The sequence below is a fragment of the Microcaecilia unicolor genome, chromosome 9 (assembly GCF_901765095.1).
Source record: "Microcaecilia unicolor chromosome 9, aMicUni1.1, whole genome shotgun sequence".
Taxonomy (NCBI): Eukaryota; Metazoa; Chordata; class Amphibia; order Gymnophiona; family Siphonopidae; genus Microcaecilia; species Microcaecilia unicolor.
In genome coordinates, this window is record NC_044039.1 from 143885309 (window position 1) to 143911808 (window position 26500).

The 26500-nt window shown below is 41.3% G+C and overlaps 1 protein-coding gene across 1 annotated transcript in view; it reads right to left on the reverse strand.

Annotated features, from left to right (window-relative positions):
- Positions 1 to 17200: 17200 nt before the first annotated feature.
- PLA2G4F (phospholipase A2 group IVF) overlaps positions 17201 to 26500 on the reverse strand; it is a 126024-nt gene continuing 116724 nt past the window's right edge. The window contains exons 16-20 of the mRNA XM_030214754.1: positions 25364 to 25471; positions 24604 to 24798; positions 21742 to 21908; positions 20429 to 20615; positions 17201 to 17638 (exon numbers count right to left, since the gene is read on the reverse strand). Coding sequence (XP_030070614.1) covers positions 17421 to 17638; positions 20429 to 20615; positions 21742 to 21908; positions 24604 to 24798; positions 25364 to 25471 — 875 coding nt within the window. The 3' untranslated portion in view covers positions 17201 to 17420. The remainder of the gene's footprint in view (positions 17639 to 20428; positions 20616 to 21741; positions 21909 to 24603; positions 24799 to 25363; positions 25472 to 26500) is intronic.

Consider the following 26500-nt stretch of genomic DNA (forward strand, 5'->3'; position numbering starts at 1 on the left):
CTTTGTGGATGACTGTGGGGTCCTGTGAAATATTTTGGCATAGTTTGCAACTGGATAAATTACAGGGAAGTGTGCCCTTCTGTTCCTTTTCAGTCTGTGACGAAGAAGGGCAACCTTCGAAAGTTAATCAAGAAATGTATTAAGTACGTCCAATAAAAAAGGTATCATCTTATTTTCTTTTCCATGTTTATTTTGTTTGATTTCTATTGATAACCTTAAGAGTGGACTAACACGGCTACCACACTCCTCTACTCTAACTTAAGAGTTTCAATTGTAAAATATGATTTTTCTAAAGAAATGCAGAAATGGAATCTAGAGTTGGGCTTGAAGCTTCGACCGGAACAATTGGAGGCATGTTTATTATTAGTTTGTCATTTGACAGAAAATGCGAATTGGTGGGAACTCCATTATAAGTTCGTGATGCGGCTACACATCTCACCCCATAGAGCTTTCCAGGCTACACTACGAGACAATAGTTTGTGCCCGCGTTGCTCTAATGATGGAGCCCATTTGGGACATATGTTCTGGTCTTGTGCTTTGACTATGACTTTTTGGATAGATCTGTCTCGCCATGTTTCAAACCTTTGGAAAACCACCTGGTGCCCATCACCTGCTCAATTATTTGACATTTTTCATATATTGGGCCCTATACCACGAGATATGAAGGCCTTCCTAAAAAGGTCTATGCTGATGGCAAGAAAGGTGATCCTTCAGCTGTGGCTTGACTCCAATGGACCTACATTATCACATTGGCATTCCTCTATGATACAGCTTTGCTCTCTAGAACGGTCAGGAATTTCTGATTTAGCCTCAAAAAAAGGAGAACTTTTCTGTGCAACTTGAGGCTCCTTTTTGGGACTCCAATGGCACGCAGCAAGATTCTGAACTCCTAATTGGACAGAGTATCAAGGATAAGGGCAAGGCATGGTAGGGGAGGGTTGGGAGGGTTAATGGTACGGGGGGAGGGGGAAGGGTTTTTCTCGGGGGGGATCAAATACATACATTTGTAACTACCGTTTGAATTTGTAATTCTGGATATTATTTGGTTTACAAGACTTTGTCTAGTATGTACACTACACATCCTTTATTTGTTTAATAAACAAGAATTATAAAAAAAAAACTGCCTGCACCAGATGAACATTAACCCTACATTTCACTAAACTCTTGAATTTAGAAGCATAAAATGTGGGTGACAGTACTGTGTGATATTTCTCTTTCCTCCAGATGTTGCACATTAGGTGATAATCGGGGAGGATCCCACAACTATAACCAAACTAATGGTTATTTTCTTAAAAGGTGAATGTGAAATGCCTTTGCAAAATGTCTGAGAAAATATTGCATTAGAAATGCATTTTCCAATGATCTAAAAGCTTAAGAAATGTTTCTTTGAAAATGACACTGGCACAGTAGGCAACCACTGTACAACACCAAAAAGAGGGATAAAATCTCTGCTCTTAATAAAATTGATCTGTGGCCTATTCCTTCTTCTTCTCTGCAGCAGCACTGTACAAGATGAGTACTCAATAATTAATTTACAAGAGTCATAGAAATACATTAGATATAAGAAGCCAACTTTCTTCTAAGTTTGCAAATGAAGCAATCTGCATATTTTAACATAATTATGTAAACTTAATAATGTCATAATAGTCATGCTTCCGTTGGTAATAATATATTTGGGTAGTGATAATCACTTTGACCTCTGTCCTCAAAAATCATTTATAGATTTCTTTATTACCCAATGATCATAGTTTACTACTAAAGGAAGTAATTTTCTAATGGATCGAAGTGTGTAGAACAGCTTTTTAAATGCTTAAGTGGTCTATTCAGTGCATTTTTTTCTAGCAAAAAGGGTGCCGGTACTCAAATGCTAGGCCACCCTGTAGAGGTGGGGTGATCATTGAGGAACCAACCCCACAATAGCTAGGCCCCCTGCAACCAGTCACAGAATCTATGACAAGGCAGAATTGGTGTGTAGAGCCTGAGCCCTTTCATTAAAACTTGGGGACCATGGGTCAGTTTTAGCAGACAATGGAAAAGGTGCCAGTACTCAGTACCCCCAAGTACCCCCTCAAAAAAAGCCCTGAGTCTATTGGAAAATTGTCTGGGTGTATGCACCAATACAAAATAAGGGGTAACTTTATAACAGGGTGCCAATGAAAAACACAGGGGTGGGGAAGGTGAGAGTTTTGAGGGCAGGCTTTTGCTGTCAGAGATGGGGTTTCTTGAATGGGCTGAGGCTTGGTGTGCGGGGGAGGGGGCAGACGAGGGACTGTGTCAAGGGGTTGGAGCTGTGATGGAGGGATCATATAAGGGCTGTATCGGGTGTTGGGTACTATGATCCTAGGGGATCAGATGGGAGGGTGTATCAGGGGAGCTTGTAGATGTGATTGGGGGGGAGACAGATGAAGGGATTGTCTTGGGGGTGTGTCCACAAACCAGTTGCATTGCCCTAATCAGCTGTCATTTTATCAGTTAGTACCAGTGTTGTATTGCATGCATGGTCCGATAACATGGAGGACTCATGCTATAGGCCCAGGCATGTAACACAGTGCCCATGCACTAACTGTGTTCTGTGTGGCTCCTTGCTTTTACTGCACAGGAATTTTCACCTACTGCATGTTATTCTTTGCTGTTACCAAGTAGTAAGTGCAAATTGTACTGCAGTTTAGTAAAAGGGACCCTCTGTGTCTGTGTAAAACAGGCTTGAAATAGGCACCTTTTCACCCTTGACACACTGGACACATGTTACAAGATTAACCTCATAACCATCAAGTTAATACTTAATTTTTCAAAAAAGTTTTAAAAGATACAAGTAATAAATAAATCATTCTGTATCAGCACAATTTGTAGCAACTCAAGAGATGTCACTTGGCAAGTCCAAAACAGCCCAATGTCGTTCCAAGTTTGTGGAATACACTACATGAGGGAGTGTTGCCTTTTCATCTTCTGATCTCTGCTTCTGCTCCACTTAAACCTAATATATGCCATTTTGGGGAGCAATTTGAGTAATGTTTACAACAAGCAAGAAAAGATACAGGACAATTACTAAAGAAGGCTCCCACTCACTGCAATCTTGTCCTGTACACCCATGATAGATCATTGTTGATCTCATCACAGCCTAATGGCACAAACCCCTAAACTTTCCCTTACTGATTAACAAAATCACTAACCAGCACAGGAAGAGCTTAAAGCTGCATACAAAAAAGATGTAAAGTCATACTTTTGTGAGCTGCAGAAATGCAGTGAAAGAGAGAGAGGAGCCAAAGATGACCCTAAAATTATGAGCTCAGGATACAGGAATGATGACAAATGCTCTTGAGACCTGCTAGGGACTAATCTCAATAATTGTTCTTCAGAGAACCTTTTAACTAAAAGAGTTTAGTGTAAATGTGGATATAAGCATTGGGCCCAGTTGAAACGTGGCAGGTTGGTGCACTCATCCCACATAATGGAAACTGATATTACCAGGAAAAAACCGGCATCCACCAATCAGATTGCCTCATTCTTTTGTTTGCTTTATTCTGCTGTTGCCTCTTCTGTAAACATGGCATATACACCAGTCTACCAGGCTCAGACAAATGCTTAAGCAATAAGGCAAGAGCTATGTTTATATTTATACAACTCTTTAAAACAATTGTCAGATTTTATTAGATCTTTAGGTATAAACCTCTCAGAGGATGTATGAAGCAAGATGAAAAAAAAGTTCAAAGGAAACACAACACTTATGTGAGATGTTGACATTCTCTCTCTCTCTCTCTCTCTCTCCCTGCCTCAAAGTATTTCATTTTATAAATAGCCATAAGACATTCCTGTGGTGTGGTGTGTACTCCTCCTATTTTCCTATAATAAACAGTGATAAAAATACTTTGAACATGCCACCCCCTCAAAGCCACACGAATTACAACCAGAAATCTGACAGCAGGTGAGTCAGCAGTGTTTTCTTGTTTCATACAACCTTCTCCAGATTAAAGGGCCAGCTTTTCCACATACTACTGGACTGAGGATGCCACCACACCCCCTGACTGTCCAATCAATACATAACATAATTTGTAACAGCTAATACCGGCACGTGCTTCTGTAGTTTGAATCTTACTGTTTACTTCAGTACTCATTATAATTTAAAGAACTGTCAGTTTGGTTTCAGTGGCTTTAGTCATACTTAATTACATTACTACAGTATGGTGGTCTCCTGGCTCATGTTCTGTACTCTTGCTGCAGGGGGATGTAGCCAAGGCATCCAACACAGCTGAGTATAAAAGAGTTTAGACATGTTTCTGAAGGAAAAGTCCATGAAATGAGATTGCTTACCTGTAACAAGGGTTCTCTGTGGACAGTAGGATAATGCAGACGCACTTGATTAAGTTCTCTCTGAGTGTTAGTGTGAAGTTGCCTTCTCTAGCTTAATAGCAAAAAATTGACCAATAGCACACTTTCATTCGTTCCCATCTTGATGATGGCATCATTCACTTCAGTCACTCAGTAGCAAGCGTGGAGTATAAATTAAAGGAAATCTAAAAAAGAGAAGTCAACAAATATGAGTTGGAAAAAACCCTTTTATTTTCATACTTCTTTTTTCAGCACCCCCCCCCCCCCTTTTTTTTTCAAAGAATAAGTACACCATTAACTGAAACAAGTCAAAGTTCCAAGGTATAATTGATGCTTATTAAACAAAGACTCAGGTCCTTCTTATAGAAGTGTTGGTATAAGTCTGTTTTTGACAACATATTTTGTTTCTCTTTTCTTTTTTCTTTTTTTGAGGGGATATGGAAGGGAAAGTGTCTGCATTATCCTATGTCCATGGAGAATCCCTGTTACAGGTAAGCAACCTTATTTTCTCTGTGTACAGGTAGGATAATGCAGCCTTACTTGGTGCTTCCCTAGCAAAGGATTGCATTTGCACCGACAAATTATGTAGGCAACCTGTGAAGAAGGGGTGAAGTATTTAATCATGCAAAAAGATTCTGAAGAATTACTTGTCCAAATTTACAGTCCAGATAGTAGTGTCTGGAAAAAGTGTGCAGAGAAGACCAGGTTGCTGCTTTGCAAATGTCTAGTAGAGGAATACCCTGAAGATGTGCTGTGGGGGTAGACATTGATCTCAGTTAGTTGGTGGAGAAAATCCAGATTAGCTTGATGGTAGCAGAAAGAAATTCAGTCAGCGATCCAATTAAAGCACACTTGGTTACAGAAGTACCCAAGGACCTGTTGAAATGAGACAAACTGTGATGTGGTACAAAAACTCTTTTGCATTGAGTGTCACATGTATGATTATGTCCCAGTTGGTGAGAGGTTATATGTGTGTACCCAATGCAAGGAGCTTCTAGCTCTTGGAAAACGAGTTCATTCTCTTGAGATTAGAGCAGCAGACTTAGAGGAGCTGATGGAGACAGAGAGGTACATAGAGGAGACCTATAGGGACATTGTAGAGAAGACCTACCTCCAGTCTGGCAGCCCCTGTGCTGCCATGGAGGAGGGAGATCTCCTAAAAGTAAAGCATCAGTAGGAAGTACTCCTGCAGCCAGGACCTGCCCACCAGGTGATGCACTATCTTCTCACACTGAGGATATGTCTCCAAGAACTTCTGCCTACGAGGGAAGGGTTAAGAAGCTGTTGTAGTTGGTGATTCGATCATTAGGCATGTAGATAGCTGGGTGGCTGGTGTACATGAGGATCGCCTGGTCCCTTGCCTGCCTGGTGTGAAGGTGGCAGACCTCACGCATCACACATATAGGATTTTAGATAGTGCTAGGGAGGATCCGTGTGTCTTGGTACATGTGGATACCAATGGCATAGGAAAATGTGGGACAGAGGTTGTGGAAGCCAAATTTAGACTCTTAGGTAGAAAGTTAAAGTCCAGATCCTCCAGGGTAGAATTTTCAGAAATGCTCCCCATTCCATGCGCAGGACCAAGAGGCAGGCGCTCTGATGTCTCAATGCGTGGTTGAGACAATGGTGCAGCGCTGAGGAATTTAGATTTGTTAGGAACTGGGCAATATTCTGGGAAAGGAAGACCCCTGTTCTGAAAAGATAGATTCCACCTTAACCGGGATGGAACCAGGCTACTGACGCTAACTTTTAAAAAGGAGATAGAGCAGCTTTTAAACTAAAATGGGGGGGGGGGGGGGGGGGGAAGCCAACAGTCGTTCACAAAACACATGGTTTGGTGTGGGGTATCCTTGAAGGATGCTATTGAAACAGGACATTTAGGGAATACCAATAGAAATGTTTCAACAATGGTGAAAGAAAGCCAGGTGTGTTTAAGAAGACAGTAGGGTAAAGGGCATACATTATCCCCATCAACTTCTAAACAGCTTGTAGAAGCAAGGAAATGCAGAATTTGTAGCTGATGGACTGCTATTTGTTTAGTTAGCATTGCTCCAAGAAAAACTTTCCCACCTATGGTATCCATAGCCTTGGGGTCTCTACCAGATGGATATTGAAAACTAATCTTAGCAAATTTAATATTTTTTAGTACAGCGCCCAGAACTACAGAATAGTGGGGATATTTTAACTCTGTTGTGGCCAGGTGCTGATTGCAATTTATAATTTCAAGTCCAGATGCTTGCAAATATGTTGAGCCAAAAATGGATTTTGCCAAATTTTGGACTGAAGACTTTACATACAATATGTATTGGAACTGCAATTGGACCTTTAGGAGATCCAAAGAGGCTTCAAAGTATCTTATCCGGGAAGCTCTCCAGAAACCCTAATGCCAGGTCTTTGAGAATTTAATATAACTAGATCCACTGACGGTTCATGAAGGGTTGGATCCTTATGTTCCGAAATACGGTCTTCCTCAGAATTGATAGATCCTTTCTGAAAAGGAGATATATGCTATTGTGGAGATTGTGATGGTGGCATCTGAAGAAATAATAAGGGAGCAGGTGAAGGACTATAGGCTGAGGAAGCCTGGTATGAGATAGTTGAGGCTGCAGGGCTGAAGGAAAACCCCATGAAGACCTGCATAGGTGGCTGCTGCAATACCCCTACTCTGTGCAAGGCTAGCTAGCTGGACAGTTATGGCACTTTTCCTAGGCTGCTGATGCGCCGGCCACTCCCCTGCACATGCTCGGTTTTTGTGAAATTCAGCATGTGCAAGGAAGGCTCACCCTTTGCACATGCTCGGTTTTTGCCACTGACAGGCTTCAGATGGAGGAGGGATTCAGTTTGCGGGGCTTGGAGATCCTCGTCAGCTTAGATATATGGAGTTGGAGAGGGTGGAGAGTGGAAGGGCAGGGCAAAATTTTGTCGTTCCCCCCCACCCACCCACACACACACACACGCATACACACACTTGGTTTCCTGATCCCCCAAAATCCGAGGTCTGGCTACACGCCTGGTTCACATACACAAATAAAATGAGGAGAATACCAACATTTACACACACACTTACAACCTACATCTTAGGGACTCTATTCTATAAGACAGGCCTAACATTACACATATGGACTAGATTCTATATACAACGCCTTAAAAAAGTTCATGCCAAAATGAAATTCGCTTAGATGTATCTCTATAGTACGCTTTAATTTAGGCATATTTTATAGAAATAAGCCTAAATTTCCACATGTTTCATAGAATACACTGAGCACAGGTCCAACATATCAGTCAATTAGGCCAAGTAAAACTGATGCCTAAATTAGGCACAGAGCGGATATATTCTATAACAATGCAAATAGATTTTAGAAACACCCACTGATCTGCCTATTCCACGCCCATAACACACCCCTTTTAAACCTATGCAACATATTTTATACGCATGATATAGAATATGTTTAAGCAAGTAGTGCACATAAATTCTAATTAATGCTGATAATGGTTGTATCTGCTAGTATTCAAAGCACTATTCTGTAACTATTGAGGCATATCTTGCATAGTGCGTTATTTGCAAAGGGGACTACATGAGGGTGAAACATGGGTGGGGCTCACACTTACATGCATAACTTATAGAAGACTATGGGTTACATGTGCATCTCTTACATTTTGGCTGGGTAAATGGTCATGCCTAAATACTGTGTGCACATATTCATTTAAGGTAGTATCTTATAAAGGAAAGTAGGCACCTCATTTCCTTAACAGAATAGGCTCCCACCAGGCTCCCGGTTATAGAATTGCCTTGCACATAAGTGCCAAATTTTATACATTTGCATATGAAACCCACTTTTATGGCAGTAAACCTTTGCACAAAGTCTGCTTATTTATTTGTTGCATTTGTACTCCACATTTTCCCACCTATTTGCAGGCTCAATGTGGCTTACATAGTACCGTGAGGCATTAGCCATCTCCGGTGATGAAAGAAATACAGAGTGATGTTATAGAGAAATGAGATGTATGTGTTACAGACAAATTAGAAAATCAAGAGAAGAAGAGTTAAATAATGTTTGTTGCAAGTTATGGTTTTGTTGTGTAGCTGAGTTTGAATCGCATGATTAATCACAATAAAAAAATTTTAAACGTGCAATTAATCGCATAAATTGTCCCCTCACATTTCACCTGTATAGCGCTAAATATAGATTGCAGATGTCAATTCTCAAACCTGACATATTGTACTTAAGTTATTAAACTGAAAATAAAATCATTTTTCTTACCTTTGTTGTCCGGTGATTTTATTTTTCTAATCATCTTATTCCCTGTCTCTGTTTCTATTCATCTATCTGTGCTCTGAACTCTATTTCTAAGGCCTCCTCTCTCCTCACTATTTCTTCCTCTCTTCTTCATGTGAAAGAATGTTTAAATTTGCTATTGATGAGCTGCTCTCATGCAAAGCAAAGCAGCTCATTAATGGAAACAATTGCACAACCAAGAATACAAAAATAGTTTTGCAGGCCTAGTTTTACCAATAACTATGTCTCTGGAGGTGTAATCTTTTTCCTGAGCTTGTTAAATCATGGCAGTGGCCAGTTTTTAAAGGTCCAATACAAAGGCTCCCTTAGACTTCCCTGGGGATACATCTGAACCCTGGTGGCTAAAGGGCCTGAAGGCATGGGCGTAGATTGGGGGGGGGGCGAGGGGGGGCATTGCCCCCCCAAACGAGTCGCACCGGCGAACTGGCGGGGCTTAATTGTGTCTTCCCCGCCGGCGCTGCCTCGGTCTCTGACTCCCTGCAGCATTTTTGTACGTCGCCGTCAGCGCTGCCATTCATTCTCACAGGCAGCCTCGTTCCCGCTCCCCTTTGCCGCGTCCACTCCTCCGACCGGCTCTCTCTGATGCACTTCCTGTTTAACAGGCAGCGCCGGCGGGGAAGAGCGAGGCATGCTGGCTGGTGGCAGGGAGACAGGGAGAGACAGTCACAGGAGCACTGTTGAGGTGATGGGGTAATGCTAGGTAGAGGTGAGCGAGAGAGGTGGGGAATGTTGGTGGGGGGAGATGCATGGGGGAGAGAGAGGGAGAAATAATACTGGATGTGGAGGAGGAGGGAGGGACAGCAAGAGAAAAGGGGAAATGTTGGAACATGGAAGTGGGAGGGAGGGAGACAGACAGAGATGCTGTATGGGGATGGGAGAGATGCTAAAAGGGGAAGGAAGAGAACGAAAGAGATAGATGTTGGGCCCAGGGTGCAAGGAAGAGAGATACTGAGAGTGATGTGGGCAGTGGGAGAGAAGAAGGAGGGAAGAGAGGTTGTACATGGGGATGGATGAGAGGGAGGGATAGATATACATTAGAGGGGAAAGAGAGGAGTGTGGTAGCCGTGTTAGTCCACTCTTAAGGTTATCAATAGAAATCAAACAAAATAAAACATGGAAAAGAAAATAAGATGATACCTTTTTTATTGGACATAACTTAATACATTTCTTGATTAGCTTTCGAAGGTTGCCCTTCTTCGTCAGATCGGAAATAAGCAAATGTGCTAGCTGACAGTGTATATAAGTGAAAAACATTCAAGCATTGCTATGACAGTCTGACAGGGTGGGAGGATGGGGGTGGGTAGGAAGTATGCATGGGGACATCAAAGTATATCTTTGGTATTCTAACAGGGTGGGTGTGGACAGGTGAGGGGAGGGTGATCAACAGAGACATACAGCTTTATGGTTTATAATGGGCTAGGAACCCCAGGTCCTTGTTAAGTCCTTTCTGTTGGGTGTTAAAATATTCAATCATTCTGACTTCAAAGGTCTTACGTTCTTGTATGGTTTTAAAGTTACCTTTGAGGAATCTCACTGTGAAGTCACTGGTGCAGTGTCCTGGTCTTGTAAAATGTTGCCCAACAGGCGTGGGAACCCTGCTGGCACCAGCATTGTTTATATGATGTCTATGTAAATTGAATGTGGTATATATCATTCAGTGTAAAAAATGTAATGAAGGATGCTATATTGGAGAAACAGGCCAGATGCTTAAGACAAGATACAAGAACGTAAGACCTTTGAAGTCAGAATGATTGAATATTTTAACACCCAACAGAAAGGACTTAACAAGGACCTGGGGTTCCTAGCCCATTATAAACCATAAAGCTGTATGTCTCTGTTGATCACCCTCCCCTCACCTGTCCACACCCACCCTGTTAGAATACCAAAGATATACTTTGATGTCCCCATGCATACTTCCTACCCACCCCATCCTCCCACCTGTCAGACTGTCATAGCAATGCTGAATGTTTTTCACTTATATACACTGTCAGCTAGCACATTTGCTTATTTCCGATCTGACGAAGAAGGGCAACCTTCGAAAGCTAATCAAGAAATGTATTAAGTTATGTCCAATAAAAAAGGTATCATCTTATTTTCTTTTCCATGTTTTATTTTGTTTGATTTCTATTGATAACCTTGAGGGGAAAGAGAAAAAGAGGGAGATTGTGGATCTAGGGACAGAAGGGAGTGAGGGAGAAATGCTGGACAATTGGAGGGAGGGAAGAGAGAGAGGAAGAAATGCTGGACCACAGGGAAGTGGGGGCTGGAAGATGCTGGGGTGTGTGTGTGTGTGTGGAAGGTACAGGGAGATATTAGGCTACAAGGGGAGAAAGGGAGCAGGCGTGCTGGGCTAGAAGGTTGGAGGGAGGAAGATGCTGCAAATGGTGGAACTATTTGGGAGAGGCCAAAGGGGAGGTGGGAAGGAAACAAATGAGAGGATGATAGTGATGGGGGGGGGGCAGAAATGTGGTAAGGGAGAGTTGATTAAAGATGAAAGGAAATGAAAGGTTGGAGGAAGGACTGAGAAGAGGAATGGGGCAGCTAGTGGGTGAGAGAAAGAAATGGAATTTGATAGCTGAAAACTATAAAGGAGAAGGATGAGGACGAGGGTGAAATTTAAGTGATCAGAGAGGCAGTAAAGAAACAAAACAGAGAGGTAAGAGCTAAAAAAGAAATAATGTGTCAAAGGTAGGTGTAGTGAAGAAATGGAATAAGACAGGAGAGAAGAGAAAAGACAAATGGACAGCAAGCAGTTGAAGGAGAATTAGCAGAAAGACAGGAAAAGAGGAAACTGGAACCAGCATGATTGAACAGTAAAATGTCCAGACAACAAAGGTACAAAAAAGTATTTTATTTTGAATCTATTAAATGGAATATCAAATGGAAAGAAGACACTGCATAAAACAGAAGACACTGGGACCAAAGCGAATAGAAAAACTAAATGATCAGACAACAAAGGTAGAAAAAGTATTTTATTCAGAATTTATTAATTGGAATATGTCAGCTTTCTGTGAAATTTTGCATGTAAGTTTCAATTTTTCTGGTATTGCTGCATGCTGAGTCTGACTTCTTGAGTTAACTTTCCAGTTCAGTATTTTGCCTTCATATTTTCTGCTTTCTAGTTCCTTGTGTCATGTCTGTTGTGTCATGTGTTTTTCACGAGGTAGTGTATTGGTGTTTTAGAGCCTGGTGTAATTACAGTTCTGCCTTTTCACGCATAAGGTTGCAGCTCGTCCTGTCCTTGGAATTAGTGCTGTTATGGTTTAGTAAGGTTATGAGTGTGTTTTTGCACAAGTTTGTGTATAGTGTGTTGCAGTGGAGAGATTGTGTGTTGGCTTTACTGAGGTGGCACCAAAACATCAGAAAGGGTGTAGAGCGTAAATCATGAGACACTACCTCTTGAAGGATCTACATATAGAGCTTATGCATTTCTAAGGTCAACACTGGCATGGTATGGGAAAAGGGGTGGGGAAATACTACTGGAGTGGAAGAAGGAAAGAAGGAAGGGAGAAAGAGCTGGCTTGATATCTCATACATATTCATTATGGTTATTCCCAAAAAAAGCCAGCTTTTTTTCCCTTCCTTCCTTCCTTCCTCCGTATTAGCATATTCATTTGCATATGTATATATGCAAATGAATATGCTAATATGCTCCGCCCCATCCTTTGCCCCCCCAAATGAAACAGTCAAACTACGCCTATGCCTGAAGGTCTTACCTTCCTATCTACAGCCCCAATACAGGCCATAAAGGTAACCCACCAATGAAGCCTCACACCTTAAGAAGTGCAGTCTGAGTGTCAGCCTATGCTGGCCTCCCTCCCAGGATCCTGATTCACCCAAAGGATTCAGGAGGTAGGAGCAACCCCACTGATTTGTTTCCTTACGGCTGCCACTTCAAGAATGGCACCACTCAGCCCTTAGTTGTAATCTCACAATACTAGCAGCACTGGGGTTCGATTTCCAAGCCACAGGGTCCAGAACAATGTCTAAAACTCAAGTACCTGAACTCACTTCCAGTGCCTTTTATAACTAAACTCAGGAATCACAAGGAAGGCCTTTAGCTAAAGGACAGTGGGCTTTCAGTCAGGGGCGTAGCCAGACCTCAAGGTGGGAGGGGGCCAGAGCCCAAGATGGGGAGGGGCGCATTTTGGTCTGCAGCCCCGCCGCCACCCCCTCTGCTGCCTCGCTGCCCTGCCACTCCCCACCCACTGCTGCCACAAATACCTTGGCTGGCGGGGGTCCTCAACCCCCGCCAGCGGAAGCCTTGTCCAGCGCTGGTCTCTAGTGCCGCCGCGTTGCCTGCCCTGCTCTCTCTTCCCCTCACATCCTGCACGCTCCTTTTAGTGAAATTGAGCATGCTCAGTTTCAGTAAAAGGAGCGACAATATGGCGGTACTGGACGAAGACTTCAGCTGATGAAGGTTGGGGGCCCCGCCAGCAAAACCAGGGGCCCAGAGGAAATTTGGGGGGCCCAGGCCACCGTGGCCCCATGTAGCTATGCCACTGCTTTCAGTACTAATACTGAACCCCCCCCCCCCCCCCCCCCCCCATGTTCTGCAGGCCTTTATTGCATTTCTACCATTGATCCCAGTGAATGTGTTGCATTTTGTCTGTTCCCAATGCAATCTGTGCTTAGTCTAGATTGCCTTCCTTTGGTCTTGTGGTCCTCTATGGCTGATCCAGTCAAACACATCATGTCTCATCATTCTATTTCATTCTCAGCTTATTGCTCACTTCACTTATGTGGCATGTGACAAATTGCAAAGACCTCTCTGTCTTCTCTGGCTTTCTCCTGTCTTTCATTATAGTCCACCTGATCGTGCTTTATTTTCTTTGCGTATCATATTGGTATGAATGTGTCATTAGGATAGGATAATAATTATCATCTTAATCCTTAATCCTTTTACGTGTCGCTTGTTAGTTTTAGTATTAAATGTTTTTTCTGTTTCCTAGAATTAAATGTGCTAGCATGAAGAGGTTCAGGATTCCATTTTGCTTATGCTCTATTTAGATACTGACATGAATTGTAATGGTCATATTTTCATTGTAGTTCATGGAATATTTCTATTTAACCCAATATTATCAACAGATTGACTCTTTTCATTAAATTGTTTTTCAGGCGTTTGGTTCTTCCTCCAGTAACAGGTAATCCACCTCTTATTTGTGTCTAGATTCAGGGCATAAAATAGAAAATTATCACGAATTTAGGGATAAAGTTAAAAGGTACATGTTGGGGTCAGCAGAGAGTGGTCAGCTTGCACCTTCCACGTTAGCTACAGTGGGGGAAAAGGAAGCAAGTTCAGAAAAGTTGTAGGTCAGGGACAAATAGGGATGTGTGTTCATTTCATTAGTGCATCTTAAAAAATTTAAAGTACACCAAATCAAGTTAATGTGTGCTAACCCACAAACCAATGCGTGTACAATACTCAATATTCTCTAGCACATGCTGTACTGTATCTCCTTATGCTTCAATATTAAGAAAACTGTGTTGCATGCATATTGAGCAAATCAACATTTGTATTGTCATGTATACTGAATGATATTAAATTAGGGTATAGACGAGGATACAGCAATTAGCATATATTACAAACTGCAGTATATAAGTGTGTATACATGTCTGAATTTAATGTTTAGTATTTCAGAAATTGTTCAATATCGAAGGAGGTTAGGCTGGCTCGGCTGTGTGTACATACATACATAATATAAGGAGGCGGAACACCTAATGTGCTATGATGGCTCCTGCTATGACACTACCACATATTCCTTTTGGGATATAATGGTTGGAATGGGTACGGACTGAGCACATTAATACACACTTACTTTGTGTGAGTTATTTGTTGTAGTGAGTTGTCACTTTTGAATAATTTGTATAATCCTGAGGTATAGTAGTAAGTAAACGTTGACTCAGAAAGTTTTTTATGTTCTTCCATATATATAGTATATTAAATTTTAACTGCCAGACCATCGACCATTCCTCTAACATTCGGAGATCCTTCTCATCGTTTCTACTCCCTCCAGGGTATCCGCTCTATTGGCTATTTTCTTGTCATCCGCAAAAAGGCACACCTTTCCTTCCAACCCTTCAGCAATATCTCCCACAAATATATTAACCAGAATAGGCCCCAGCACCGACCCCTGAAGGACTCAGTTTCTTATCCAGGTCACCACTTTCGGTCCTAATTTCAACCCTTTCAGTTTATTCACGAGTCTTCTGTGGGGGACCGTATCAAAGGCTTTGCTGAAGTCCAAGTAGATTACATCTAGTGCACGTCCCTCATCCAGTTCTTTGGTCACCCAGTCAAAAAAGTTAGTAAGATTCGTTTGGCAGGATTTTCCTTTGGTAAAGCCATGTTGCCTCAGGTCCTGCAACCCGTCAGTTTCTAGAAAGTTAACTGTCCTTTCTTTCAGCAGCGACTCTATTATTTTTCCTACCACCGACGTGAGACTTACCGGTCTGTAGTTTCCCACTTCTTCCCTGTCTCCACTTTTGTGAAGAGGGACCACATCCACTCGTCTCCAATCTCGCGTAACCTCTCCCGTCTCTAAAGATCTATTAAATAAATCTTTAAAAGGTCCCACCAAGGCCTCCCTGAGCTCCTTCATTATCCTGGGATATATCCTATCCAGACCCATAGCTTTGTTCATCTTCAGATTCTCCAGCTGTTTATAAGATTTTGTACAAAGTTACATCTGCTCCAAAGCTCATGGGTGCATTCACGTGCTTGTAAAAATCTGCTCATAAGCACATATTTTATAAAATATATCCATAAGTGCCAATTCTACCCCCATTCTGCCTATTCTTTGCCAATTCCACCCCCATTCTGCCTATTCTCTGTAATACATAAATGTAGGTGCTATGTTTCTGAGTATCGACTTTTATGAAATGTATAACCCTGGGAATTTTATAACTGCTTATGTGAGTTTGTAAAATGTTGTTCTACACACTCGTCACTTATAAAATTACACTCTTAGTAACCTTTCTCTTCTCTGTTGCAGTTTCACAATATGTTTCAGCACCCTGGTCAAGTGGATGATAACTCCACTACAAAACCCTGTCACAAATGCAATTTCTATCCATAGAAATTCCAAAATAGAGTTTGTTTCCTGTAACTTTTGTATTGTAGTTGACTCTAATCCCAAATAAAACAAAGAACCGAAGGGGAATATAAAACAATTTTGAAAAACCCAATCGGTGTGCAACAGAATCTTATCATAAATAAATAATCTTAATATTATAACAATTATTTAATTAAGTGGAGAAAAACAACAGTAAATTATACAAATTACCTGATCTAGTTAAAATCAATGGTAAAGAATCACCATCATTCATCAGAAAAACTCCACTCAACTCTTCTAATAGTGTATAAAAGAAGTCCCAAATAATATATATATATATATATATATATATATATATATATATATATATATATATATATATATATATATATATATATATATATACACACACACACTTCAAAATTGAAGCAAATATAAAAAATTAAAAATTTCAAACTGCCATTCAAACATAGGTTCACTAGGGTGGCAAAAAACTTTTCAAAAGTTATCTAAAGAAATTGCTCAAACTTTAGTTCTCCTATCAAGGGCCCCTGTTTTGCCAAAGCTTCATCAGGGGAGAACCAGAGCAGTAAATATAGTTTCTGATCCAGCTTACCAATTTAAAAGAAGGCTACAAAATTTTACAAAATATTCCACTGTAGTTGAGGGGTCTGTAATGGCTCATTGATGATTAAATGAATTTCATTAGTCAGGAAGATTAGGCATCAAATTCCATAGCTTAATTGTATGTTGAGTGAAAAAACAAAATTCCTCCAATTGCTTTAAACAGTTCTACCTATGAGCTTCATTGACTATCCTAGTCTTAGCACTGTTTGAAAGATAAACAACCATTCTCAATGATTGCCAACAGCTTACATGCCTATGCGCTCCTCAGTGCTTTGTAGTTTGGATTATTACAAACAGAAGCTCACTACTAAACCATTGTGACGTAACCATTGGATTGCATGACTCCTGACATAGGCATCACCGCAACACAAGGCCATGAAGAGTCTTGTCCTTTGTGCCACCATTAATTGTAGTTGAGTGAAAACATTGTGTATTATTCTCTGTTGAAATCATTACAAGACGCTTTTAAAAACATAAGGTTCTTCGACCTTATTTTGATTTATCTTTTGTCATTTTTCCTCACTATCCCGTACAATTTTGAAAAAAGAAATCAGTGACATAGCATATTTAGACAATAAGGAAATGTTATAACCCAGCAACTTAAACTGAAGTAGGCTTAGAGCAGCAATTATCATATTCAAAGTCAGGAAAGAATTTCTTTTCTCTTGTGCTACAGAATTTGGCCATAGCTGAAGGGGATTTCTTTCTAGCCTTCTGCTTATTATGTAAGAGCTGTTGGACAATTTGGAGATTTGGCATAATGGATCACTGGTCTTCTTTCAGTCTAATTATGAAACAGGCCACTCTGCTGCCCATATATTTTATAATTAAAGATTAATTTAATCTGTTTGGCACTGATAATGCACAAGACCCCAGGAATAAAATAGGAGGAGGCACAGTTCAATCATATAATTGTTTTCCATTTTTGCATACATAGACAGATGACACTGCTTTCTGTAACTGCCTTCCAACTGAATGATGAAGAAGTTGACATTGCTAAGTGGGAAGCTTGCCTGGTTGTCTATTCAAGTAAAAGATACTTGGTAGTTTTTCTTCAATCCTTTAAGTCTTTGGTGTCCTGCAGTCATGACTGGCTTTTACCAGAGGGTGTAGCTCAATTTTTCTTTTGTTTGAGCTTTCGCCTAGTCAGGGCCAAATCGAGAACATTCAAAATAGCATCCTTGTTGTTGAGAACATTGTAACGGCTCACTTCTACCAGTCTATCAAAGTGGTAGGGCTCATAGGTGAAATTCATAGTGCGATAAGGAGACTCCGTTCCTGCAATCACAAAATTTCTGAAAGATTTCTCCTCTTCTGACTGCACCTTCACTCCTGTGGACAGAAAGAATGTAGGATTTCAAAATCTTACTAGGACTCTGGGGTATTTACATAGCTAATTCTGGTTCTCAAGGGAAGAATTTAATAAAATGTCAAATGATAACGGCTGCTGTGGGTGACACCAGAAGATTCTTAGGTCCCCCTCCTCGGTGTAAAACTTATTTGCCCCTCCCCTCCACTATTTTTTCTGTATATATCTTAACTAGATAATAAACAAGGTACATTTCAGTTTTATTTATATTTAATTATTACATTTTGTTCAGGTTGGGAGATCCTGACACCTTCTTATGGATCTCTATAGAGCTTAAACCTCTGCTTTAGACAACTGTCATGGCCAACAAAGACATAGGAAAGATCATTTAACAGGATACCTAATCTGGGCATAAAATACATCAATTTTAAAAAAGAAAAGTTTCCTTGTGATTTAGGAATACAATCAACAGAGGGAAACTAAAGGCAAGGAATAGGCATGCACTGTAGCAATACCACTGCTAAATCCATCACTGTACCCCTGAAATATAGTGATGCAAAAAAGTTTTTCCCCTCCTGATTTCCTCTATTATTGCATATATGTCACATTGAATGGCTTCTGATCTTTAAACAAAATGTAATATTAGACAAAGGAAACCCGAGTAAACACGACACAGTTTTTAAATAATTGTTTTATTTATGTAAGGAACAAAGGTGCCCTTCTACTAAGATGTGTTAGGTATTGGGCTTAACGCGCTATAAAGCATGCAGCAAATCCAAAACTAACAATGCATCATGAAGGATTGTTCCCACTATGTTTTACTGCAGGTTATATGTTAACATTCAGATTAACGCACAATACTTGCTCCTGATTGGTACAGAAGCACTTACCTTCGGATTCTATATATGGCGCTTTGCATGTGCAACCTAATTGAATAATTAGCCAATCAGCATCATAAATTGGGTGATAAGCAATTATTGGCACTGATTAGCATTTATACGCACATCTATTTAGGTGTAATCTATAAAGAGGTGTACCTAAATTTTAGTGCAGGCATCAGAAAAAGGGGCACACCAATGACAGGAAAATGGGTGGGTTATGGACATGGACAAAAGATATGCACAGTATTATAGAATTTGGCGGAACCACACCTACATTAAGCACAACAAATTATATCCGCTGGTGCAAATCATTGTGTCTAACAGGAAGGCGCGGATCTCGGCACTAGGTGCTATTCCATATATGGCAGATGACATTTAATGTGAGCAAATGCAAAGTGATGCATGTGGGAAAGAGGAATCCGAATTATAGCTACGTCATGCAAGGTTCCACCTTAGGAGTCACAGACCAAGAAAGGGATCTAGGTGTCGTCGTTGATGATACGTTGAAACCATCTGCTCAGTGAGCTGCTATGGCTAAGAAAGCAAATAGAATGTTAGGTATTATTAGGAAAGGAATGGAAAACAAAAATGAGGATGTTATAATGACTTGGAATCGCTCCATGGTGCGACTGCACTTCAAATATTGTTCAATTCTGGTTGCCACATCTCAAAAAAGATAAAGTGGAATTAGAAAAGGTACAGAGAAAGGCGACAAAAATGATAAAGGGGAAAGGCTAAAGTGTTTAGGGCTCTTCAGCTTGGAGAAAAGGCGGCTGAAGGGAGACATGATAGAGGTCTATAAAATGAGTGGAATTGAACGGGTAGATGTGAAGCGTCTGTTTACGCATTCCACAAATACTAGGACTAGGGGGATTGCGATGAAGCTACAATGTAGTAAATTTAAAACGAATTGGAGAAAATATTTCTTCACTCAACGTGTAACTAAATTCGTTGCCAGAGAATGTGGTAAGGGCGGTTAACTTAGCGGAATTTTAAAAAGGAAAAAGCTAAGGAAAAGTCCATAGACCATTATTAAATGGACTTGGGGAAAATCCACTATTTCTGGGATAAGCAATATAGAATGTTTTGTACTTTTTTGGGATCTTGCCAGGTATTTGTGACCTGGCTTGGCCACTGTTGGAAACAGGATGCTGGGCTTGATAAGCCTTTGGTCTGTCCCAGTATGGCAATATTTATGTACTTATGAACTTATATGAACACCTATGACTTTCAGGGGCATTTTCGAAAGAGAAGGTTGCCCATCTTCCGCCACAAATCGGGAGATGGGCGTCCTTCTCTCAGGGTCGAAAGCCGATTTTGGGCGTCCTCAACTGCAGTCCGTCGCGTTGATGACCAAAGTTCACGGGTGCGTGTCGGAGGCGTAGCAAAGGCGGGACTGGGGTGTGCTTAAGAGATGGGCGTCCTCGGCCGATAATGGAAAAAAGAAGGGCATCCCTGACGAGCATTTGGTTGACTTTACTTGGTCCATTTTTTTCACGACCAAGCCTCAAAAAGGTGCCCAAACTGACCAGATGACCACCGGAGGGAATCGGGGATGACCTCCCCTTACTCCCCCAGTGGACACCAACCCCCTCCTACCCCCCAAAAAAATGTTTTACATTTTTTTCCAGCCTCTATGCCAGCCTCAAATGTCAGGTTTCCATTATCGCCGATGACCTCTCTATGGTCGACCTAAAAGTTGAAATTTGGGCATCCCCGACCATATTATCGAAACAAAAGATGGACGCCCATCTTGTTTCGATAATACGGGTTTCTCCGCCCCTTCACCGGGACATCCTCAGAGATGGGCGCCCTTAGGGATGGTTGTCCCCGTTCGATTATGCCCCTCTTGGTGTGAAATATCTAGTTCTTTCCTTAATGTTTATCTCATACCTTCTCCTATATACATAAAACCATAGTGAGTAGCCTTACCTGGTGCCTTGTATTTCTGAAAGGTATCATTGACCTGTGGGAAATGAAGCACTATGGGAGCCTTGGGGTTCTCAGCATCCGCAAACATATAACATTCCTTAGGCTTCTTCTCATCTTCTTCATTGAGAAGGATTTTGGGGAAGGGGATGCCTCGCTCTTTGCAGTACATTGTGGTCCGCTCTAGGACCTGAGATTAGAAGACAGCCAGATCAGACTTTTACATCAGTAACACACACTTCTTTTTCTCTTACCAATCCAGTCCTTAATTTTTCATGAAAATTTGGGTGTGAGGACCACAATTAGAAAAAAAAAGACTATGATGATTTATAAGAGAAGTGATCATTATTTTTTCCTTATTGAGAAACAAAAAGAATATTTACTATGAAGTTTTGAAAGACAGGTAAATTTGAGATCATTTTATTTACAGTGTGCATCCAAGCTTTTACTTTTTCTTTCAACAAACCAACTAGTTTGCCTGTTAGCATTTCAATATTTGCCTAGCTCTCTACTGAGGAAGTCTTAAGCATTCAGAAGGTCATGCTGCCTGACTGAAGTAGAAAAGATTGGCAGACTGAAATTCAATAGGGGCTCTGAATCCACCAGAAAGTGGGAAAAGAAGAGGAACCAAAAGAAGGACTGTACTATTCTGAGACCCAGATGAGCAAAAGAAAATGCGAGCGCTAGAGGCCAATAGCGCCGGACTAATGCTTGTATTTACATGGTGCCCATAATCAAAGGGCATCCAGCATGAGAGCAAAGGCTCATTTAAATTATATTTAAATGAGCTCTGCGGTATTCTGCCCCTATGATCAGAGTACAGCCCTCTTTATCCACAGCTGCCTTCAAAATGGTGGTGCCCTGCCCAGTGCATCCTGGGATGCACTGGGTGTGGCTTCCCTGTCTGTGGGTGGGATTTAGAGTGGCAAATGGTGGAAGTCGGGGGGGGGGGGGGGCGGTCCTATGAACCTCCATCTTCTCATTTGACAGGTCCAGGCTCTTGCCAGCCCGGACCTGTCAAACCAGTGCAGGAGGATTGTGCCTGAATCCTCCCACACTTTTCCCCTATGATCAGAGATAATAGCGTGCTTAAATTTGCATGCTATTATCTCTGATCATAGGGACAATATAGACCCGCAATGATCCTACGCTATTTTTAGAGTGCTGTTTGGAACAGCATGGGGCTTCTGATCATCTGCCCATGAGTGCTTTTCTGATTTTCACTCTTCACACCTTTAATCTTCCACCCCAATCCATTTTCCCATCATCCTCTGGTTTTTAGGAGCCAGGTCGACTAATTACCCATTGCAGCTCACCTCAAACGGAGCTTCCCAAGAATAGTTGAATGACAAAATGACATCCACATCTCTCTCTGGCTGCAGCACCAGAGGGAAGGGTGAATTGATAGAAATCCCTCCATCTACTAAGTACAGGTTCTCTTTCATGGGAGTCAGTTGGTTAGGGAAAGCATCTAGGTGACTACCTACAGAATCAAGAAAAGAGACAAACTGCTAAAGAATACATACTTGAATCCAAGAATAGTTTCCAAGACTAAGGTGGACCAGATGAAAGCATGGTCTTCTGATCTATACAGTCCTGATAATTTTGACAAAACTTTGTTGAGTCAACATTTGGTGACACTTATCCAGATACCAGATATAAAATAAATGCTGTTCAACAAGACATTCAGAGACATTATGAGGATAGCATCACTAAAGACAGCTCAACCACTAAGCAAACTAGGGGTGCCTAGTGTGGCAGAATTCAGGGGGAGGGCAGCAGCATGATAGGACAGGGCCAATTCCCTCCCCTCAAGTGCTGTTGCCACCCTTCCTTTACCCGGGCCACCCTGAAGTGCTTGAAAGCAGTGTGCACAGTGTGGGGCCTCTGAGTGTGAGCATTTACTCAGGGACCCTATACCATGCATGCCACTTACAAATATTTCAGAGCAGCCTGGACAAAGCTGGGGTGGTGGCAGCAGTGGAAGAGGGCAGGGAGCAAGCCCTGTAAATGAAAGAGAGATATGCTGGATAGGGTGGGATGAGGAAAAGAGGGAGAGATGCTGTCATGAGGGGGAATGAAGGAGAGATGCTGGGCACAGTGGAGAGTGGGGAGGAGAAGGGAAGATGCAGGATGTGGGGGATGAGAATGCTGGAATGGGGGTGGAAGAAAAGAGGAGATGCTAGTTGGGGAGAAAGAGTAAGGAAAGATGAAATACTGAACACAGAAGGGAAAGGAGTAGGGAATGGGAGATGGGAGATGCTGATCACCTGGGGTGAGGAGTAGAGAGAGGAAAGAGAGATACTGAATTACAGGGGGAGGGGGAAGGACACTGAGATGCCAGTGGATCACATGGATAGCTTCATATACCCTTGGGTTGGTCCTGCCACTGAATATTCATATAGACCGCATTGGCACTATCTGGAGAGTGCTAGAGCAATTCATGGGCACAGTTATCAGTTATCTGGTTAGCAGCGACATTCAATCTGCTAACCAGGTAACTAGCCAGATAATGACAGCATAGCAAGAAGGTTGTATTCAAATATTAAACTCCAACCACTAGTTGAATATTGACACTGAGCATCTACTTTTTATTTAAATGCCACAGCTGGAGTTTAAAAAAAAACAACACTGACCAAGGTGAGTTACATTCAGATTCAGTAAGTAATTCTCTGTCCTTGGAAGGCTTACAATCTAAGTTTGTACCTGGGGCAATAGAAGGTTAAGTGACTTGCCAAAGATCACAAGGTGCTGCAGTGGGATATGAACCCTGTCTTCCCTGGTTCTCAGTCTGTAGTTCTAACATCTAGGATACTCCTTCGATTTTGCAGAACGTTACACCTTCTCCCCAATAAAACTAAGCAGCCAGAGAGAAAACATAGAACACTATCCTCTATTACAAAATTTGTGTTTTCTTGCATGAGGAGAAGATGGAAACTCTGAGGTACTTCTTTTGACCCTTCTAGACTTCTAGAGATACCATAACATAAACCTATCTAATACTTATTGCAATGTATACATGGAAGCACATAGCAATGTTGCTTTCTTCTCCCAGGTGGTTTCAATAGACAGCAGGAGTATTAAGACACACAAAAGGGTGACAATATCCAATGGAACCGGGATAGAAAAGCTCTCCCACAGTTCCAAAATGTAAAGTTGAACATGTGCTGTCCTTCCCGCATGTAGCAGTGATCTTCTCCGTTTGTTCTAAATTATAACAATTCTTATGGAAGCGGGTAGGATTGTATGCCTACTGTTTAAGGAAAAACACCTCCTGAGTCAGGCACACAAGTGGATGATTCCCAAGCTTAGGGGGCAAGCAGTGGCTTCCCCTATGTCCATCTCAATAACAGACTATGGACTTTTCTTCCAGGAACTTGACCAAATCTTTTTAAAACCCAGATATGCTAATCGCCGTTACCATATCCTCCGGCAGCGAGTTCTAGAGCTTAACTATTCTTTCAGTGAAAAAATATTTCCTCCTAGTTGTTTTAAAACTATTTCTATGCAATTTCATTGAGTGTTCCCTAGTCTTTGTACATTTTAAAAGAGTGAAATATCAATTCACTTTTATCTGTTCTAAACCACTCACGATTTTGTACACCTCAATCATATCCCCCCTCAGTCGTCTCATTTCCAATGTGAAGAGCCTTAACCTATTTAGCCTTTCCTCATACGAGAGGATTTCCAACCCCTTTATCATTTGGTTGCTCTTCTTTGAGCCTTTTCTAATTCCACTGTATCTTTTTTTGAGATATGGAGAACAGAATTCAATGCAATACTCAAGGTGAGGTCACACTATGGAGTGACATCCTGACCTGGACATCTTAATTCCAATTATGTCATTTCTAAAATGGGGCTGAATACATTCTAATTGTAATTTAAAAAATTAAATTTGTTGGAAGAGCTTTGTCACACATCCATTCAGAAGAGTGGAAGAAGCAAACTGACAAACTGAGGAGACCACTGTGTATGGGAAGGGGGAGCTACATATACTAGAAATGTTATACTAAGTTCTGAGGTGTGGGAGGGCAGTTCTATATCGGTACTGCTTGTGTGCCTGACTCAGTCCTACTTGTTGACAGAGAACTGCCCATAATGTGCATTAACGACCATCCTATAATGTATATTTATCACTTGCTCTAGACATCAGGTTTCTGCCACATAAAATAAATTACCATTCCGGGCCACAAACTCTGTGACATCAACATAGTCTCTGTGGAGGTATAAGCCACGTGTGAAGTTGTAGCTCTCTCCGGCAGTAAAGCGGGACTTAAAGAAATCCTTAAAAATCTGTGATAATGTTCCACCTGGCATCACCAGCCGAGTTTTCAACTGCAAGGAATCCCTGCAATATTTTTTCCGTGAGTCATCTGTAACACAAGACATGCCACAGGTTACAAAGACCAAACTCTAACACCAACACCCAAACACTGTACTAATATTCCTTCAGAGTGAAGTGAACAATAAATATATAAGGATGAATTTAGGGACTTTTGTAGGAACCTGAGGAGTAACCCCAAGAGAATCACACGAAAACCACTCTTGTAATTCCTTATGTTTTTTTATTGGTTGGTGTCTTTCAATTACTCACTACTGAGCTTTTGCCTCAGACAGTCCCTGCCAATGATCATGACCCTTCGACTGACCAAGTTTCCATTTTTATAAATCTCTCCTGCAGCCTAGCTTCAACCAAGAATATGGAGTAGAGGTCCCTTTGGAGCCCAGTACACATGCACGCTACAGCTGGCCAATAGGTGATTAATGAGCCATGGCAAGGATTCCCTCCATCCATGGACTGTGAATACTGTTATCACAGGTTAGCCAAAAGATCAGGACCCCACTTCAGGATCCAAAATTGTGCTTGAGTTTCCTGCATGACAGTGCTGGATCATCCAAGAGAGTCAATCTCAACTGAGTCATGTAGTGTCCCCCTACCTATGACTTTGATGGCATCATTTAGAGAATCTATCCAAGCCATTCCTGTCCCGACTTTTTCGGTCAAGATCTCATGTACGTTGACAGCAAAGGCACTGCCCCATATACCTGCAGAAAGAAAAGAAAGAGAAAATAAACTATATTTCAGGTCATTAGGTCACCCAGCATTACAGTCCCCGTAATCACTGAACTCGAGATTATTCTTCTTGCCTTCAAAATGCTCTGGGTATAACTTCCCAGGGTCATACTTCTGAGATATAGCGATATCATAAATACTAGGCAGCAAGTGCTGCCAGATTCCAAGATCTAAAAATAGCAAGCAGACTGCTATTCTCCCTCAATCCCTTTAGACTGTAGGTTTGCATCATGCAGACAGAGGCAATTTCCTTCATGTATAACTAAAATTGTTTCAGTCAAGCAAAGTATTTAGAAATTTTGATACACAAAGGCATACTCATATCAGTGAGGTTACTTGCTCTACTCTAATTTACATAGGTATTTGGACCTTTTCTATCTGTCACCCAGTTTTCTCACATTTGGACTCTGACACCCAAATGTATTCCTTAGCTATAACAGCAGGGATTCACTGCAACCTGTTACCCAAATGTGACCCTTAGCTGTAACAGCCTTTGTAAGTTAAGGAGGTCAGTAGTTAGAGATCTAAAGTCCACAGGATATCAGACAGAGCCTATAGCAAGACTGAACAGTAACAGTCTTGGGGCCTGTTGCTATTATTATTATTATGGGAACTGCTTGTCCATCATAAGTTTTCAGGGTCTACCATCAAAGCCTCTAGGAAAAATATATATATAACACTGCCTAAGAATTCACCATTATTTATTTATTTTATTTCCCACCAAATCTGGTCAATAGACGAGTATTCAAGGCAGAGTACACCAGAACACATATCAATAAAATACAAAAAAATCAATCAAAAGACAAAAACATGCAAAACAACAAAACATAAGGTAAACTCAATTAACACAAAAAGAACCATAAAATGCAACTAACTTATAAATACTGACAAATCACCACACATATCAACCAATATCAAACACGTGCACAAACGACCATGCTTTCCAGTTGTTTGCAAAATGTGCCCTAATGTCATTCCCTTTTAAATGTCTTACATATTGA